Source organism: Diplodia seriata (genome assembly GCF_021436955.1).
Source record: "Diplodia seriata strain FDS-637 chromosome Unknown scaffold_4, whole genome shotgun sequence".
Taxonomy (NCBI): Eukaryota; Fungi; Ascomycota; class Dothideomycetes; order Botryosphaeriales; family Botryosphaeriaceae; genus Diplodia; species Diplodia seriata.
Window position 1 is genome coordinate 1,160,137 of NW_027117311.1, and position 16,643 is coordinate 1,176,779.

Consider the following 16,643-nt stretch of genomic DNA (forward strand, 5'->3'; position numbering starts at 1 on the left):
GCACTAACCTGATATTACGCAAATGGAGACAAGAAGGTTCAATTTTCGGGGGACTCTGGAGGTTTTATGATAATAAAATGCCGAAAGGCACCCGTATCAAAACATTCATCTCGCCCATGCTTTCAAAAATCATGTCAGAGGATTGCGCGTTTAGCGGATCGGTAATTCAAAATTTACCCAACGTCAAAGTAACAAGAGAGATCAGGCGCCACACTCAAGGGTTGCAGCGTTTCTAGCAACACTGAAGACCCTTGCAAGAAAACCCCAAATCCAGAAATGACAGGATATCAATCAGCAACGCTCACTCTACATGCTTAATGTCGAGAATACATGTGTTTTCACACTGCCTCCATTTTCCGGGGTATCTCTTTTGCGAGACCTGCCTTCCCTCTATATTTGGCTTGCGCCTGATCCGTGGAGAGTACCTGATTTGCTCAGCTCCACGCCCGCAGATGAGTTTCAACCTCGCCAACGCTTATCCGACGTCACTTTTCATCATTGAGCCATTGACTTAGTTCTTGGCAGCCTTAGCGGCGGCGACAGGGTCCTCGAGGATCTTCTTGCCGGTGGAGGCCTCCTCATTAGCAGCCTGCTTAGCCTCCTCACCTACGGACTCGCCCTTCTGGGACGCGCGCCACATCAGGATACGGGAAGTCTGGATCAGACCAACACAGCCGAGGAAGAAGTTGACGGTAGCAAGGCTACGGTAGGCCAGGTTAGCCAGTTCACACGAATCCGATTGTATCAAGCGAAAAGGAAAGGTTCGGTCGAGGTGCACGTACAAGACGTTCTTGGGCTTAATGATCAAGCACCAGCGGGTCCAGATAGCACCGGTGGCCGTCAGAGCGCAGTTCTGGGACAGGGACAGGTTCTCGGCGGGGCGGAAGAAGTCGGCAACACCTGCGAGGACAAGGCCCCACTGCATCATCCATCAGCTTCCCATCTTTTATGGTACAGTCATAGCGTGGGCAAGCATGTCTTAAACTGCGCGAAGACTGCAGAGGGATGGGCGCAATGAGATCGGAGTTTTCGGGATGGTACCTTCATGACGGGAGCCCTGTTGGAAATGGGTCAGCTAATGTGGTCTGCGTGAGGTCTCCACTCTCCAACATGATCGCGCGACACGACATTTTTTGTTGGAGCAGCGAGTTGTGGGAATATGGCAGAACAGAGACGCACCAGAAGTGGACAGTCTTGGGACCAACAGGGCTATTCCAAAGCCTTGCGAAACCGCTCTGGGAGGGGGCATTGGCGTCGGCGGCGGTGGACTGCAGGCGGCGTTGGGGAGATTGGCGGAAGGCCGGACTGCGGAACAGGTTGCGCGAGAAGTTAAGGATGCGGGTGGTGGGGCGGAAGGCAGGCATGGCGGGCAGGTTTTCGACAGAGCGGAGAACAGCGACTTGGGAGAAGTTGGTGTTGAGAGGAAGCAGGCGTGCGGGGATAAGAAAAGGCACGGAGCTTACTCAGGCCGGGTGGTGTTGAGGCGCGAGGAAGAGTGGAGTCCCGAATCCCGCTGCCAAGCCCTGCGTGCCGACGTCGACGCCATCATCGCAGCGCTGCAACCCAGCGTACCTAGCTTCCCACCACCGCCGAGTCGCCCATCCACCGCCCCGACCCTCGCCATGGCCTCCAAGTATGCTTTCAGCAGCGCCGTCAAGGAGCTGCGCTTCGCCCTCTGCCAATCCTCGTCCCAGAGCGCCGCAGCACGGTACAATCCCTCTTCCGCCGCCGTCTCCGATTGGAAAAGAGACAACGCTGATTGGACCACCCAGGAATTTCCTCCTGCGCGCCTACCCGACCATGAAGAAGCACAACCCCCACACTCCGATCCTCATTAGGGAAGCCCAGAACGTGGAGCCCAAGGTTTTCGCGAGATACGGTGCGCCGCGACGTCCCAGTCTGGAACATGGGGTTGCATTGGCTGACGGAAGCACAACAGAGTTCGGAAAGGAGAAGATGCTGCCATTGTCGGGTGAGTGGGCTTGTTGCGCAGGCTGCGACGCTGGCACAAAGGCAAGAAGCTGACTCTCCGTCCAGGTTTGGATGATGCGACGATCGAGAACAAAGTCACCGAGCTGGTCAAGTCGTCGTAGATGCCATGAATTAGCTGCTCCCATATCGGAGGCTGTACAAATACAAAGGCTCCGCATTACAGGAGCATCGACGGCTCTTCAATTCCACACCAATTCGCGCTGGGAAGGACGTGCCCCTAAAACTTCGCCGCAACCGTCTCGTTGACCGCCAAATCCCCAAACCGGTATTGCGCCCAGCTCATACTTCCGTCCGCCAAGGTGAAGAGACGAGTGCCAAGATCACTGCCCGCTGCGCCTGCTGCGATATGGATTGGCAGCAAGTGGTCAAAGGTTGGATGGGCTTGGCGGGCATCTCCTCGCTTCAAGAGCTCCGCCATTGCTGCCTTTCTTTGGTCCGGCTCAGCTGTGGCAGCGTCTTTCAGCGCACTGTCGAAACTGTAAACGTACCTGCGCCCACATCAGAAGCTGGCTTTTGAACAAATGGTAGACAATACATACGGCATGGGTTGGTCTTGGCCCGCAGAAAACCAAAGATCCCTCAAGTTGTGCACGGCCATACCAGACGTCAAAATAAGGATGTTCTCTTCCCGAAGCGATGCCACAGCCTGTCCTAGTCTGTGGTGCTCGTCTGGGTTTTCATTCTTGAACAGAGAGACCTGGACAATCGGAACATTCAGCGGGTTCTTTTCAGGATCGAATGCTGATGTCGTTTAGCTCGAATGGCCTTGGCGTACATTGACCAGAACGCTTACCAACAAGCAATGGAAGCCAAGCGCCATGATCAAGACCTCGTGTTACCGGACTGTAGCCAATACCGGCATTCTCAAGCTTTGACATGACCTGCTGTGCGAGATCCCGGCTTCCTACATGAGGATACTTGACGGAGTAGTACCAGTCCGGAAAGCCATAGAAGCTAAAACGTCAGCTTAGCTCGAGACGGGGACGCAGCTGCGCTCACTCATAGATCAAATCGGTGATCTCAGCTGTGTTTACGAGCACTTTGTCGTTCCGGCCTTGCCAATGAGCGGAGAAGAGAACCACCGCTTTTGGCTTGACCCTGCTCGTGATCTCCTTGCCAATCTCCTGTAGTTTTGCATATGCCGGATGATCCGTTTCTTCCATGAGGTTCGGCTGTTCCATTAGTACATTGGTGGTTGGGGGAGAGCTGGCGGCACTTACCCCTCCATGGGACAAGAAATATACAGGTGTCTTGGGGCTTTGCTCCGCCATCTCGGTTTTGTGAATGCTTCTTCCTTCAAGGCTCGAAGTGACGTCTGGTAGTACGCTTGAGTTCACGAAGCCCCGGATAGCGGAAGCAAGATCGTACGGGGATGCAAAGATGGCCAGTACCACTGCCAGTCCGGCAACTATAAATGCAAGGCTGCGCAATAGGGATTCGGGCATCTTATCAACAATGATTGATAGTTGCATTGAGAGAGGGCCTAAATGCAGGAGTTATCAAGGTCAGGAGCGAGTGCATTTGTCAAGCAACGGTGGAGCATATCTAGGATCGGAGGTTCGGTGCGGACGCTTTCCGCTGTCGGGATGCACCGCCACACCTTCCTAGAGCAGGACACGCTTCGCTTTCCAAACGACGCGGCTCTTTCAACCCAGTGCGTCATTCACCACAAACGAAACCCGCCGCGCCATGGGAGCCGCCAGCTGACCTACAACAACCCGCGACCCGAGAGCCTACCTGGCTTTTTCTTCCGCTGTGCCCACACACCAAAAGTTCGTTTGCGCCGCAAGCACCGGACGCACCGACGACGACCGACAACATGGCCGACCCCGGCCCCATCTACGAGCTCTTGGGCAAGTTGGCCTACGCCTTCACTGAGGCGCAACCGCTGTTACCAACGTATTCGCACCTCCTCGTTTCCGCGCTGTTTCCTATCTACGCCGGCGCGCACTCGTCGCTCACCCGCCCTTCATCTGCCGCCAAGCCGAAGAAAGCGCCAAAGAACGAGATAAAGGACGAGGGATATGAGACTGAAGAGGACGAGGAGGACGACATCCAGCAGATGGAAGGCCTGTCAACCCGAGATGCCATAATTTTCCCGATCATGGCCGGAGTGACGCTCACTGGCCTGTACTTCCTCATCAAATGGATGCAGGACCCGCAGCTCTTGAACAAGATACTCAACGCCTACTTCTCGCTCTTTGGCGTGTTGAGCGTAAGCCGCTTCATCACCGACGGCTTGGACCTGGGACACAGCCTTGTCTTTCCGCGTCGATACATCAGCGGCGGGGTCCTGTACGACGTGCATTCGCGCGCACGCACCGCGGAGCCAGTAGGCCCGTCGGCGCTGGCTGCCAGAAGCTCTCCACTTCCTGGTTGCTTCTCTCAGATCCCCCTTCCGGCGTTCGTCAATGCCCTCCTGTGGAACCTTCGCAACATACCCAGGCAGAAGTGGACGGCCAAGTTCTTTCTGCGCAATGTCGCGTCAGTGCGCCGCCGCCTCGGACTTCATGGTGTCGTTGGCTTTGTTTTCGCACTGGCTGCTGTCGGATACTTCAACTTCGTAGACAAGCCATGGTTTTTGACCAATCTCATGGGCTTCGCTTTCTCGTACGGGGCTCTGCAATTAATGAGCCCCACAACCTTCGCTACCGGGACTCTCCTGCTTTCCGCCCTGTTTTTCTACGACATCTACATGGTTTTCTTCACGTAAGTACCACAATCTCCCGGCTGATCAGGGTTGGTGCCATGCATGCTAACGGGATTAGCCCGATGATGGTGACCGTGGCGAAATCCCTGGACATCCCGATCAAGCTCGTGTTCCCCCGTCCTGACATACCCTCGGCGGACCCAGCGAAGCCGCCAATCAAGCAGCACGCAATGCTGGGGCTCGGAGATGTAGTCCTCCCGGGCATTATGATCGGTCTTGCTCTCCGCTTTGACCTGTACCTGTACTATCTCCGCAAACAAACAAGGCGCGAAAACGACCAGGCGTCCAACCAGTCCACTGAGGCTAAGGAAACTGGAGCAAAGTCCGTGCAGATTGTGAAAGCGCCGTATGCGTCGGTCTCTAACAGATGGGGCGAATGGCTTTGGGCGCGTTCCGCGGATTCGTTTCCAAAGCCGTATTTCACTGCGACTATGGTCGGCTACGTGGTGGGTATGTTGGTCACGCTCGCCGTCATGCAGATTGCAAACCATGCCCAGCCTGCGCTACTCTACTTGGTCCCCGGCGTGCTCATCGCATGCTGGGGCACTGCTCTGGTGAGGGGTGAACTCAAGGAGATGAAGGAGTTCAGCGAGGCATTTGAGGAAGAGGAGGAGCAGCTTCGCAACCAAAGCATCTTGTCAAAAGAACGTACCAAGCGTGCGGAGAAGAAGCTAGAGAAAGCTACTAAGAAGTATGTGGAGATGGCCTCGGACGAGAGTGGCGACGAGAAGGGAAGCTCCGAACAGGCCAAGAAAGGGAAGAAGGCAGGCTCCTCGCAAGATCACGATCACGACCACGACGTCTTCTACTTCGCCATTAGCGCGCCTTTTTCGTTTTCCCCGAAGAAGACAGGCGCGGCGGAGGAGAGGGGGGAGTCGTCCGAGTCGGACTCGGCGAATAGCACGGTCAATTGGCGCTCAGCAAGTGGGACGCAGCCAGTAGACGGCCAGCCGGCGGAGAAGAGGAGGCGTACGAGCTAAACGAAAGGTCAATGGCGTCTGCATCGAGCCGACTGGGGGTGTTAATTGACCGAACGGAGCGTTGACTTGTATGTGTACGGGTAGAGCATCCAGCCAATGAAAAGCCCGGGATCAGCAGCAATGATGTGAGACGTGCAAATGAGCAGCATATACAACGATGGCGGACAGCAATGCGCAGCAGCGAAATGTGGACCGCCGTGAGGCGACCAGATGACAGGCCCGCTGCAGAGCCGCCAAAGTTGCCGCTCCGCCACCCTCCCGCCGCAACACCGTATCCGCCGTCGATACTCACTTGTTGGGCGATCTCCAAACACGCCTCCGCACACGGGCCAGCGGCCTAGCACGCAGCCGCGTCAGACCAGCGGCGGCACGCTATCGCAAGCGCTGGCCATGCAAGCTGGCGCGAGTGACCGTTGGCAGACATCGCTTCCAGGGCCCCGACTCCCACAGCGGAGCCAGCTGAGAGGGTCCCAATCGGGGCGCTGGACCGGCGCACAGTGGCCGCCACTGGGGACCGGCACTCGGAATGTGCCCGAGGGCCTGCTGGGAGGCCGGCTCTAGCGCAGCCGGCTCTGCAACGGGCCCCGGGCGCGCGTGGCGATGCGGTGCGGAGCAGCGAATGAAGCCGGGCGCGCGCGACCAGCATCACGGCCGAGGCATCCGCGCCTGCCAACCCGGGTGCTTGAGCCTCACGCACCCTCACACAGCCCTCGTTCTGGAATAACGCGGCCCTGGAGAAAACCGCGGCCCCGGATGCGGGAGGCTTGTTCTGGGCCCCGGCTTGAGGGTCTCGGCGGATCTGCGCAGCACCTCTGTCGTTTCTGCGCCCTGCATGCGACCGGCCGCCCTCGCATGCTTGCCTGTTCCGGCCTTAGCCCTGGAACCTTGTTCTTCCCACAGCACGCCCATTCTCCGCACCACCCTCGTGCGGCTATACTGTGTCTCCCTGTCCGCGCCTAGTTCCGCTTCTGGGCTCCCATGGCCACCAAGCACTTTTCGACGACAGGGGCCGTTTCGCCACCGCAGCGCACCACGCGCCCAGCGTGGCGGGCGTGCTCGGTGTACACGTCCGCCTCAACGTCGCGACTGCGTACCTGATCCATCTGTGCCGGGCGGTCTAGATCTGTCAGATCAGATGGCCACCCGTCCTGACGATTCTCACGCCCGCCTCGCCGTTGCATGCTGCTCTTGGGATCGTACCACTTTTCCCTCCCTCTGCTGCTGCACCTCACCTCCTACTCTCCGTTGATTGACACTTCCACCTGGCGCAGCAGCCTGGCCTGCCCGCCCAATCACCGTCCACGCAAGCCCCGGCAAGCCGACGCCGGACCGGGTCCATGCTGGCCGTCCTGTCCACGCAACTGCTGGATTCGTTTGATACGCCTCGTCCCCACCACCCATTGTGCTCAGTTGGGCAGCACGCGAGACGCCCGCCTCGGTCGATCCTTTCGGCGGATTGCTTGGAGTAAAGTGTGTATAGAAAAGCGCCACAAACTGACCTCTTCCACCCTTCTCCAGCCAGAGCAGTGACGCAGTACTCACGAATACTGACATCCGCGCCCAGCTCTCTGCCAGACCCCGCTAGTTTGCGTCTCGTCGGGCTCGGGTGCGGGTCGGGAGCGCGAGTAGGCAAAATATTTTCTGACCCGTCTCTTTTCCTTCCCTGCAAATGGACCCAAGGTACTCGAGTCTCCCCTACCCAGATCCCGGCAGGCCCATCGCGGACGCCGTCGCCGCTGCCTCAATCACTGAAGCCTCGGCCAGTGCCAGCGGCCGCCATGGGGGCGCCTCTACCGCCAGACGAACCAAGCCTGCAGCCACCTGGGCGCACATCAGCGCCGCGGTGCTCGAGTCGTTGCGCGATCTTCACTACGTGCTTTCACTAAGCGGCAACATCCAGCACGTCTCGCCTAACAGCCCGGCATTGCTGGGGTACGGCCCTGAAGAGCTTGTAGGCACCGTGCTGGTAGACCACGTGCACGAGGACGACGCGCCTGTGTACCGGGACGAGTTGCGCGAGGCATCGTCGACGGGACGGCCCTTCCGCTTCTACTGTCGCATCCGAAGCCGGGTCAATATTGTGGGGGCAGGCGCGAATGCTGACACCGCGCTCTTCCCATCCGAGTTTGCGGAGCGAGACCCAACCTCCCCCCCATCCTTCTCCGTCTTCGAGGTCACCGGCCGCTTCCATGAGGGTGACCCCCCTGGCCCCATCCCTGTCGGTATTGGCGTTACAGCTACACCGCCAAACGACGATGGCCTTTTTGTCCTCATGGCCCGGCCCTACCCGCTCGCCCAAGGCACGAAACTCGACTCCTTCCTGTCTCTGAAGATCGAAAACGAGCGTCTGAACGCACAGTTGGCTGCGCTGAAGGCCGAGCAGCAGGAAAATGAAAGTGATGCCGATTCCGAGGAATACGATGGCTACCACCAGACACGTCAGTACTCCATGGCAGCGCCCACGTCTGCCTTCACGACCACGACCATGCGGCGCCCGAGCGACGGCTTCCCATGGTTCGACATCCCGCCCAGTAATGTGACACTGACCACCGGCTCCGCCTCCTCAGCGCAAGAATCCGTCTTCAGCGGCAGTGGCAGCAGCATGTTCGGCCCGGCCAGCAGCAGCAGCACCAACACATCCGCCTCCATCATCGGCCCCTCCCTCTCGTCCCCTTCCCCCCGTTCCGTTGGCCACAAGCCCCCGCCAACCCTGCTCTCCCGCACCTTCAGCACGACCGCCGTCCCGGGCACCATCGCCGCCACCACCAACCGCGGGGGTAGAAACAACACCAACAACAACTATGACAACAGGTCCCCGCCGACCAACACGCCGACGATCATGGAGGGCGACGTAGGCATCCCGTTCATCGTGAAGGCGTTGACGGGTGGCGCCGGGTTTAAGAAGCGCGCCAAACAATCCGTCGACGACTACGTCTGCTCCTGGTGTGGCACCACCACCTCGCCCGAGTGGCGCAAGGGTCCCTCTGGACCGAAGAGCCTGTGCAATGCGTGCGGTTGTAAGTCTTCTCTTTTCCCTCGCCCTGTTCAACCTCGCTTCCCCACCTCTCTTCACCTCGCTCCCCCTCTCCACTTATTCCAAGCGAATCATCTGACAGGAAACGTGTTGGAAACAAACAGTACGTTACGCCAAATTCCGAAGGAAGAGCGGCGGTTCAGGAAGCGGTGGTGGAGGTAGCGATGGCAGCGGCAACGGACCGGCGACGGGACCGGATCCCAGCGGCGGCGGTGCATCATCGGCGGGGTCGAAGTCGAAGACACCAACGGTCGGTCCTGTGCTCGCTTGAAGGAGGAAATGCAGTGTCCATTGATACTTGCTCCGTCCTTTTTCCTTTCCCCCACCACACACACCTCCTTTGTTTTCTCGCGATTACCCTAACCATGCCACATGGAGGTTCCAAACGGGAGTCAGAGCACAGCTGTCGTCGGCTATCGGCGGGCCGATACGCTCAGTCACTCTGGAACCTACTGTGATACGCTTTTTGTTCGTGCGACGAGGGAAGAAGGACCGGTCTCTTATGCGAAATCGACACAAAGCGAAGGTGAGGGCCGAGTATCAAAAGAACGCCCTGTTAGGAGTTGTTGAAGCAGCGCCGCAGCCCGCCCTTTTATATCCGTTACCAGGATGGCGGCTAAACCCTTTTTTTTCTTTTGTTTACTGTGTTGCTTTTTGCTTGGTTTCGCTTGGTGGAGGAGTACAGGGGCTGTATCTGCTTCCTTTTCGATTGCTCTTTGACTAACATGGAAATAACTAACCTCGTTTCCCGCCATCTTGCGTTCTGGAGTAAAGAGGAGGGCGGCGTCTTGTCTCCTTGGATGGTCTTCGGCACACTGCCATACCAGATGTGTCCCATTTTTTTCCTTTTTTTTTAATTAAGGGAGGTGAGGGAGGTGGGGGGGCTTATATACTTATATCCCGCAGGTCAACAAAACCGCGATTGTCGTCGTGATGAGACAAATGATGAGTAAGGGTAATGAATCGAGCATTGTAATTGTGTCCTTTTGGTATGAATGTGAATGGGTATATTGCTGCTTTTCTAAAACCTCTTCCCCTTTCTTTTTTTTTTTTTTTTTTGACCGGACGAATGGATGGGTGAGGTCCTGGATGCGTGAATGCTGCTTAGGAGGCATTGTTCGCAAGTAGCCGTAGCGAGAAAGGAAAGCCCGATCAGCGAGATAATTCCAGATACTCCCCGTCTATTCTTCCCCCCTATCACTCTCTTTTTCCCCACCCTCGCCTGCATTGTTTCTGTCTCGCAAACGAAGGAGACAGTCCACCTAGATGACTGGCTGCTGATATCTCCGCCTTGTCCGTAGGTGAAGGGAAAACTGTAGCGCTTTCCTCCGATAAGCTTGATAACCATTGCTTCTTGAAAGGGGTCCGGCGCGCGCGTTGGCCTGTTTCCACTGTTCTGCTCTGTGTGGTACGCAGAGGTGTCCTCAATACTTGAGGCTCTTTGGTCGTGTTCTAAACAACAGACCTTTCCGTCCCCCTGTGTGGGCTCGACGCGATGCGTCGCCCAAGGGACGTGCTCGAATAGATAAGAGGTCATCCAATTCGCCCCCTTTTGTTTTGGAAAAAGAAAAAAAGGTATTAAAAAGAGCCGCAAAGCTCAGCCGACCGGAATGTCGCGCTGAGCCACAGGCTCAAAGTACTGTGCGATGCCTTGGTCGAGCGTCTTGAGGCTGGTGGGCTTGACGAAGAACTCGTCGGCGCCCGCCTGCTTCGACTGCGCCTTGTCCTTTGGCGAGTCTTGGCCGGTGATCATGAAGATGACTGCGGCGTGGCGGCCGCAGCTGTGCTCGATCTCGCGGATCTGCTTGGTCGCCTCGATACCGTCGCAATTGGGCATCTGCATGTCCATGAAGATGAGGTTGAGCGGCTGCGTCTGCAGGTGCGCCTTGTACTGCGCCACCGCCTCGTTGCCGTCGACGGCGCAGGCGTACGGGATGTTGCGCTTCTCGCAGTAGAGCTTGAAGATGCGCAGGTTGATGGCGTTGTCGTCGACGAGGAGCGCGCTGATGGGCTCGACGATGCGCATTTTGCGCGCGAACACGTCGTGGATCTGCTCGTTTGGGCCGACTGGCACGCCGTTTGTGATGGGTGACTGCTCGGGCAGCTGTTTGAGCTTGGTATACGATTCATTGACCTGATAGAGGATATCGAAGAGTCGAGTGGATAGAAAGGGGCCTTCGAAGAAGAGGATCCGGCTGTTCGTCGAAGGCAGGCGGAGCGAGCGTGTGCTTACACGAGAAGGGATGAGGCATACGGATATGGCGGTGGGGTCCACTCTCTTGAAGTGGTCCTGGAACTCATTCTCGTCCTCGCAAAAGCTGACGAGGTTGAGAGCACCAGCTGAGTTGTCCGAGCGAACGTAGCCGCGATGCTCGAGGTAGTTCATAAAATGTCGGACGAGTGGCATGGTCGCCAGACCTGTGGGTACCTCGTAGTAGCGTCTAGGGACGTCTTTCATGGCGGGACGTATGTAGGGGCAGTGGTCCGTTGGACAAGCAAAGCCCGGATCGCGGAGTTCCACGCGAAAGTGTGATCCTCTGCCAACCTCTGACGAGACCAAGGACACGGAGCCATTCATGGACGCGGCTATCTTGGAAGAAATCGTCAGACCCAGCCCGACACCCCTGGTATGTGCATCGCCCTTCTCATATGCTTCGAATATACGACGTTGGTCCTCTTCGCAAATACCAATCCCCGTGTCCTTGACGTCGAATTGTAAAGTTGAGTAGTCATCCTTCGCGGTGATTATGACCAGAACGCTGCCGTTCTGAGTTGTTGATTGAATCGCGTTCAGGATCAGTGACTGCAAGCATTCTTTGAGGAGGCCAATGTCAATTGTGACAATGCTGCACTCAAGTGTGAGTTGGTTGTCAAACAAAACTGACGTGGAGGCTAGCTCCTCTTCTGGAAGCATCAGAGTAATGTCTCGTAGAATGTCGGCCTCGAGAAGATTCAATTCGTAGTATGAAGCCTGTTTCATTGATCTGCTCGACTCGGCCCAGCGATTGAGCATCAACATGTTGTTGACTGTCGACATTAGTTCGCGCCCGGAATTGGTTATTGATTGCAAATACAACCGAGCATTTTTGCTTGTGCAAAAGTCAGCGCTCGATTCTGTGACGGTCGATGCGACGCTTGCTCGCTTGGCTGTACCGTTAGAAAGAGCGTGCTCTGCGGTCGCGAATAGCTCTTCACCGAGCAGTTCCACAGAGCCAAGAATACCGTGGATAGGAGTCCGAAGTTGGTGGGTAACTCCGCGGAAAAAAGCCTCCTTAGCTTTCAATGCTTCGGCAAGAAGGCGCTCGTGATAAAAGTCGAAGAGTATGATCGCACAAGACTCCACGAACCACGCGTCCACATCGTCCAAGATGAGCTGAACTTTGGTGAATGATACGACCAAAAAGCGGAGGACTGGCTGTTTTTGACATCGTGCGATCATCGCACGAATGGTCTGATCAGATTCTAGTCGGTGGTGATTGCTCGTACGAATCAGAGTTTCTAGGAATTCGGTGTCCTCCCACAAGTTGTCCTGCACGTCTTGATGGAAGGAAATCGGTGGCCGGGCCTCGAGCTCGATCAAACCGTCTTCTGAATCCTGCAGGGTGATTGATGCGTCGGGGTAGATTTTTCGAAGGGCCTGTTTCACCAAGTCTTCGACTGTATCCTGCGTCGCCCTTGATTTGATCCTGGATAGCATATCGCCCATGGCCTGGCGCTGACGCTGACGATTTATGCGTGACCTATTGACAATTTCGGCGCTAAGAATATCGGCGAAGCGCGATAGAGCCGATTGCTTCTCCACACTGAGTCCGTCGGTCGCGTAGTTCGTAGCAATGCATAGAGAGCCCAAGGCGACGAACTGTCCAGTTTCGGTTTCACAGCGCAACTGGGCTCCGGCATAGCTACGCAATCCGCCTTCTTGTACGTGGGGTGAATGGCAGAAGCGCCAATCTGCTAGCATGTTCGGGAGGACGAAGAGCTAGAGCGGGGTTAGCGTGCGAGGAGAACTGGCTTGGTGTACTCACTCCGCAATCCTGATTGATTGTATGCGCGCAAGTGCTCTCCCTTCTGGGGAGTAAGGCCAGAGGCACTCCGTCGGTCACCAGGCGCTGGTCTGCACAGGGCTCGTTAGGCACAGTTGCCACGGACAAATGAGAGAAGCGGACGAACATGTATTTTCGGACATGATTCCCATGATGACGAAATCCCAGCCAATGAAGGAGCGCACTAGCTTGATGATGCCCTGAAGCCTCTGCAGCAGCTCCTCGTCCTCGGCTATGTCTTTGGTGTAGTACCACATCATGGTCAGGCGAAGGCGCTCGTTGCGGGACAAGGTGGGATAGAGGTAGGGATCGCAGAGGCCGGCGGGCTCTGGCGGCAGCGGAGTGGTGTAGGGGTCCGCGGGGTCCTCGGCATAGTTGATGGCATGCTGCTCCTTGTCGAACGGGCGCAGCGGCTCGTCGGCATGGTCCTGGTCGAAGATGGGCGCAATCCTCGAGGGGCGGCGCGGCAGGGCCTGGTGGTCGGATTCGGATCGCTTGAAGAGGCGGCCAGCTTTGGGGAAGTAGGACACGGAGCGCCGTGGTGGCGAGCTGGTCATTGTGCGCTCGCTGGGGGTGGTGGAGCAGCTGCGGTGACGGGCGGTCGACCGCGGAGAGGACGGGAATGCCACTGGCAGGTGGCAGGGCGTCGCGGCCGGTAAAGGCGCTAGATAGGCGTGAATTCGCTGGCTGCAACCACGCGTGTGCGCGGGGCCGCACGGCTGCTAGAGGCTTGGACGCCACAATGAGGCAGCGGCGGATCGGAGAGCAGCAATCATACAAGCCACAGAAGGTCCGCAGCGGCTTGAGCGCGAGCCATTGGCGTGGCGGGGAGGTGCAGTGGCCTCAGGACAGGCGCGGGGCACAGTCACTTGTTCCAGGGCGCCTGAGAGCGGGGCGGAGGGTGAGGGCGAGCCGTGGTGGTGATCGCAGGGTCGATTGAGCAAGGATGGTGTGGGATTCGCGGCGTACAGGATGCAGGGCCACGCGAGCAACGAGCAACGGTCCAACGGCGCCACGGGCTAGACATGGCTGGACCCAGAGAGCCTCGCCGCCGCCGCGCCACACGCCACTTCGCCCAGCAAAGAAGGAATAATGAGGCCACTGAGGCGTAATTGGCGCTCTGCTGCCCACTGGTTCCGATTACTCTCTCATACAGCTCCAAGGCGCTCCGCACTGGCCAGGCGGCCTGAGCTTCCCGGAGCACCACAAAAAGCCTCACTAAAGAAAGAAACTTCTACATGCTCGCTGATCGGCTCGTAGATATGTAGGCTTGCGGAGTGGAGGCAAGCCCATCCAAATTTCGGTCCACGCCTGCACGTTTCATCGGCGCCGAGATCAGCGCTTCAACTAATCATCCACCGTTGCCTCGCGACCATCTAAATCTCGTTCGCAGTCTCCAGCTTTCCCCGCTGCTCTCTCGTAAATTCAGTACCCTCGCCTATTTGGGAACCACCTTGCCGCCTCGTCTCATCTCATCTCGCGCCTCACTCATAGTTCGCACTCGGGTCCCCATCGAACTGCACCAAGCTCTGCGGCTGCGCCGTCCCCGGCACCGCGTACCCGCCGACGTTTGTCACCGCCGCCGCCAGCTCGAGGATGAAATCGCACTCGCTCTTCGGCAGCTGGTCGTCCGTGGTCAGCGAGAAGCCGAGATCGCCCACATTCAGCACGTTGCTCAGGTCCTCGCCGCCCGTCGTCGGACGCGGCCAGTTGATCGCCGGCGGAATGTTGGTCGTGGCCGCGTGCGTGTTCGGGTCGCCCGAGCGCGCGTGCGACGTCAGGTAGGACTGGTAGGCCGTCGCGAATGAGCCGAAGCCTGGCAGCAACGGAAAAGCGACGTCGCCGCCGAACGATACGTAAATCTGGTAGAAGGCGGGCAACAGATCCGTCCCGTGCCAGCCCGGCGTCACACTGTACTGCATATTCCACGTCTTGCCGTTGTACGCGTCCGTCAGGAAGCGCGACCAGCACGTGAAGGAAGAGTCGCGGACGAACGCCTTGGTCCGCTCTACTACCGTGTCGTACGTGTCGTTGGTGGAGACGGGTGGGAAGAACTCCTCGATGGCGGCATTGATTCCGGCTTCTTTGGCGTATGTCGGGAAGACAGAGTCGACGAAACCGTTGAACTCTTCATCCGTTTGGATGTGTCCATCAACGAACAACTCAGCCTCGTCAGCTGTGTGGCTGACGATAAGGGATTCCAGGTCCTTCCAATAGTTTCCTGTAATTTTGTGAGTTCGGCAGCGGAGTGGATGGGCCATGTGAAATCCTACCTGATGCAAACTCTAGCATCGGGAGCTGACGCACGTAGTCTCCGTCTGCAGCGGGACCAATGTTGAAGGCACTTTCTGGGGCATCCCTGATCAAAGCTTCGTTGGCAGTGTCGAGAGTCGCCGAGTCAACTGCACGGAGGCATTCGAGCCCTTGGCCCTCGCAGCCGGCAAGTGCAGTGAAGTTTTGATAGATGTTCTCAAGAGTGCCTTTCCGATCCCACAGAATCTGGAATGCCGAACTCAGCGCCACTGCTCTCTTGAACAGAGGATCAAGGGTGCCGCCTTGCGCCGTCAGGTGATGGAGGATTGATCCGGCACCAGCGCTCTCTCCCCTTGAATCTTGTTAGCAATCTCGCATCCTTACACGTGCAAATTAGCTTACCAGGCGTTGACATTTGTGGGGTCTCCCCCGACAAGGCCAATGTAGTCTTGGACCCATTGGAAGACCGCTGTGTGCTAAGCTTAGCACGATCCGTAGTTTACCAAGGTATGTGAAACTGACCTCTCTGATCCCAGAACCCAGCATTAGGCACGCCCTCGTTCTCCACGGTCTCTCCAGCAAGAAAGCCGTAGGTTCCCAGCCGGTAGTTGCCAGCGACGTAGATGACGTTTCCTCCGGACTGCTGGATCAGGCCCGTTCCGCTGTAAAAGCCGATCAAGTCAAGTGCGTCTTTGCTACCGAACACTATGCCGCAGTCAGACTTTTGCATCGAGGATACAGTGAGAGACGTACTTACCATATGCTCCCCCGTAGATCCACACAATCACCGGCAGGCTTTGCGTGTCGGGGTCCCGGACAGCATCTCCTGGGACAAACAAATCCAGGAAGAGACAGTCCTCGGAGCCACCCTCGAAGATTGGAACGGGGATTCCTGCCAAGAACTGGTTGATGGCTCCACCAATAGGAGAGTTGTTGCCCGGGCCGAGAAGATTGAGCCCTTCGATCGGAGCTTGGACACAGATCGGCCCGTAGCTCCCGTCCTGGATGGTGTCGTTGTTGGCCGGGGGCTGGGGCTTACGCCAGCGGTTGTCACCGGTGGGTGGGGCTGCGAACCTGATGTTCTTGAAGGTGTACACCTGGACAGTGTCGGTCAGCTGCTGGCTGCAACAACAAGAGTGTCCCACGTACATCAGCATCTGCGTTGTATTCCGATGCCCGCCATGTTCCGTACGGGAGGGTCAGAGTGGGGAGCTCATCCTGCCGTTTGCTGAACTTGACACCGAGCTTTGCGCCTAGCGGGCCAGCTGTAGGAGCAGCATACACCGCAGTGACCAGCGTGCAAATCAAGAGGCTGCACAGACGCATGTTGGATCTAATCGGGCTTAAGGCTGGGCCGGCCGAGCGAAGTACAACAGACCAGTGGCCCACATGATAAGGTGCTGATCACAGCTCATGATATACGCTTCACTTAGCGCCAGAATCCGAGGCTTCACGAGACAGTGCACAGCCTCTGGCCTCGTGAAAGGTGATCTAAAATCGCTCGTCAGGCATTCCAGGCCTCGGCCCGTCCGCCGTCTCACCGCAGCCATTGACGTGCGACCTCGCACTCTGTATAGTACGAGGGAATAGTACATACCTCTTCGGGACCACTTTGCGCGACCATGCAGTAG

General features: G+C 57.4%; 7 protein-coding genes across 7 annotated transcripts; 3 read left to right on the forward strand and 4 right to left on the reverse strand.

Moving 5' to 3' along the window:
- Positions 1–511: 511 nt before the first annotated feature.
- Positions 512–1,364, reverse strand: SLS55_004210 (uncharacterized protein; the record flags this gene model as incomplete). Its single annotated transcript, XM_066775669.1, has 4 exons — positions 512–701; positions 783–919; positions 1,042–1,057; positions 1,180–1,364. The coding sequence occupies 4 exons, from the start codon at positions 1,362–1,364 to the stop codon at positions 512–514; spliced, it is 528 nt and encodes a 175-aa protein (XP_066633550.1).
- A 258-nt stretch (positions 1,365–1,622) lies between these two features.
- Positions 1,623–2,093, forward strand: SLS55_004211 (uncharacterized protein; the record flags this gene model as incomplete). Its single annotated transcript, XM_066775670.1, has 4 exons — positions 1,623–1,708; positions 1,773–1,879; positions 1,940–1,972; positions 2,038–2,093. The coding sequence occupies 4 exons, from the start codon at positions 1,623–1,625 to the stop codon at positions 2,091–2,093; spliced, it is 282 nt and encodes a 93-aa protein (XP_066633551.1).
- A 398-nt stretch (positions 2,094–2,491) lies between these two features.
- Positions 2,492–3,155, reverse strand: SLS55_004212 (uncharacterized protein; the record flags this gene model as incomplete). Its single annotated transcript, XM_066775671.1, has 3 exons — positions 2,492–2,733; positions 2,786–2,946; positions 2,992–3,155. 3 exons carry the CDS (start codon positions 3,153–3,155, stop codon positions 2,492–2,494), a joined length of 567 nt encoding a protein of 188 aa, XP_066633552.1.
- A 656-nt stretch (positions 3,156–3,811) lies between these two features.
- On the forward strand, positions 3,812–5,682 carry SLS55_004213 (uncharacterized protein; the record flags this gene model as incomplete). Its single annotated transcript, XM_066775672.1, has 2 exons — positions 3,812–4,701; positions 4,761–5,682. The coding sequence occupies 2 exons, from the start codon at positions 3,812–3,814 to the stop codon at positions 5,680–5,682; spliced, it is 1,812 nt and encodes a 603-aa protein (XP_066633553.1).
- A 1,337-nt stretch (positions 5,683–7,019) lies between these two features.
- Positions 7,020–8,878, forward strand: SLS55_004214 (uncharacterized protein; the record flags this gene model as incomplete). The annotated part of the gene is made up of 3 exons (XM_066775673.1): positions 7,020–7,028; positions 7,201–7,208; positions 7,396–8,878. The coding sequence occupies 3 exons, from the start codon at positions 7,020–7,022 to the stop codon at positions 8,876–8,878; spliced, it is 1,500 nt and encodes a 499-aa protein (XP_066633554.1).
- A 1,435-nt stretch (positions 8,879–10,313) lies between these two features.
- On the reverse strand, positions 10,314–13,316 carry SLS55_004215 (uncharacterized protein; the record flags this gene model as incomplete). The annotated part of the gene is made up of 3 exons (XM_066775674.1): positions 10,314–12,695; positions 12,742–12,830; positions 12,887–13,316. The coding sequence occupies 3 exons, from the start codon at positions 13,314–13,316 to the stop codon at positions 10,314–10,316; spliced, it is 2,901 nt and encodes a 966-aa protein (XP_066633555.1).
- A 927-nt stretch (positions 13,317–14,243) lies between these two features.
- On the reverse strand, positions 14,244–16,338 carry SLS55_004216 (uncharacterized protein; the record flags this gene model as incomplete). Its single annotated transcript, XM_066775675.1, has 6 exons — positions 14,244–14,980; positions 15,033–15,364; positions 15,415–15,481; positions 15,535–15,717; positions 15,770–16,109; positions 16,162–16,338. 6 exons carry the CDS (start codon positions 16,336–16,338, stop codon positions 14,244–14,246), a joined length of 1,836 nt encoding a protein of 611 aa, XP_066633556.1.
- Positions 16,339–16,643: the final 305 nt, after the last annotated feature.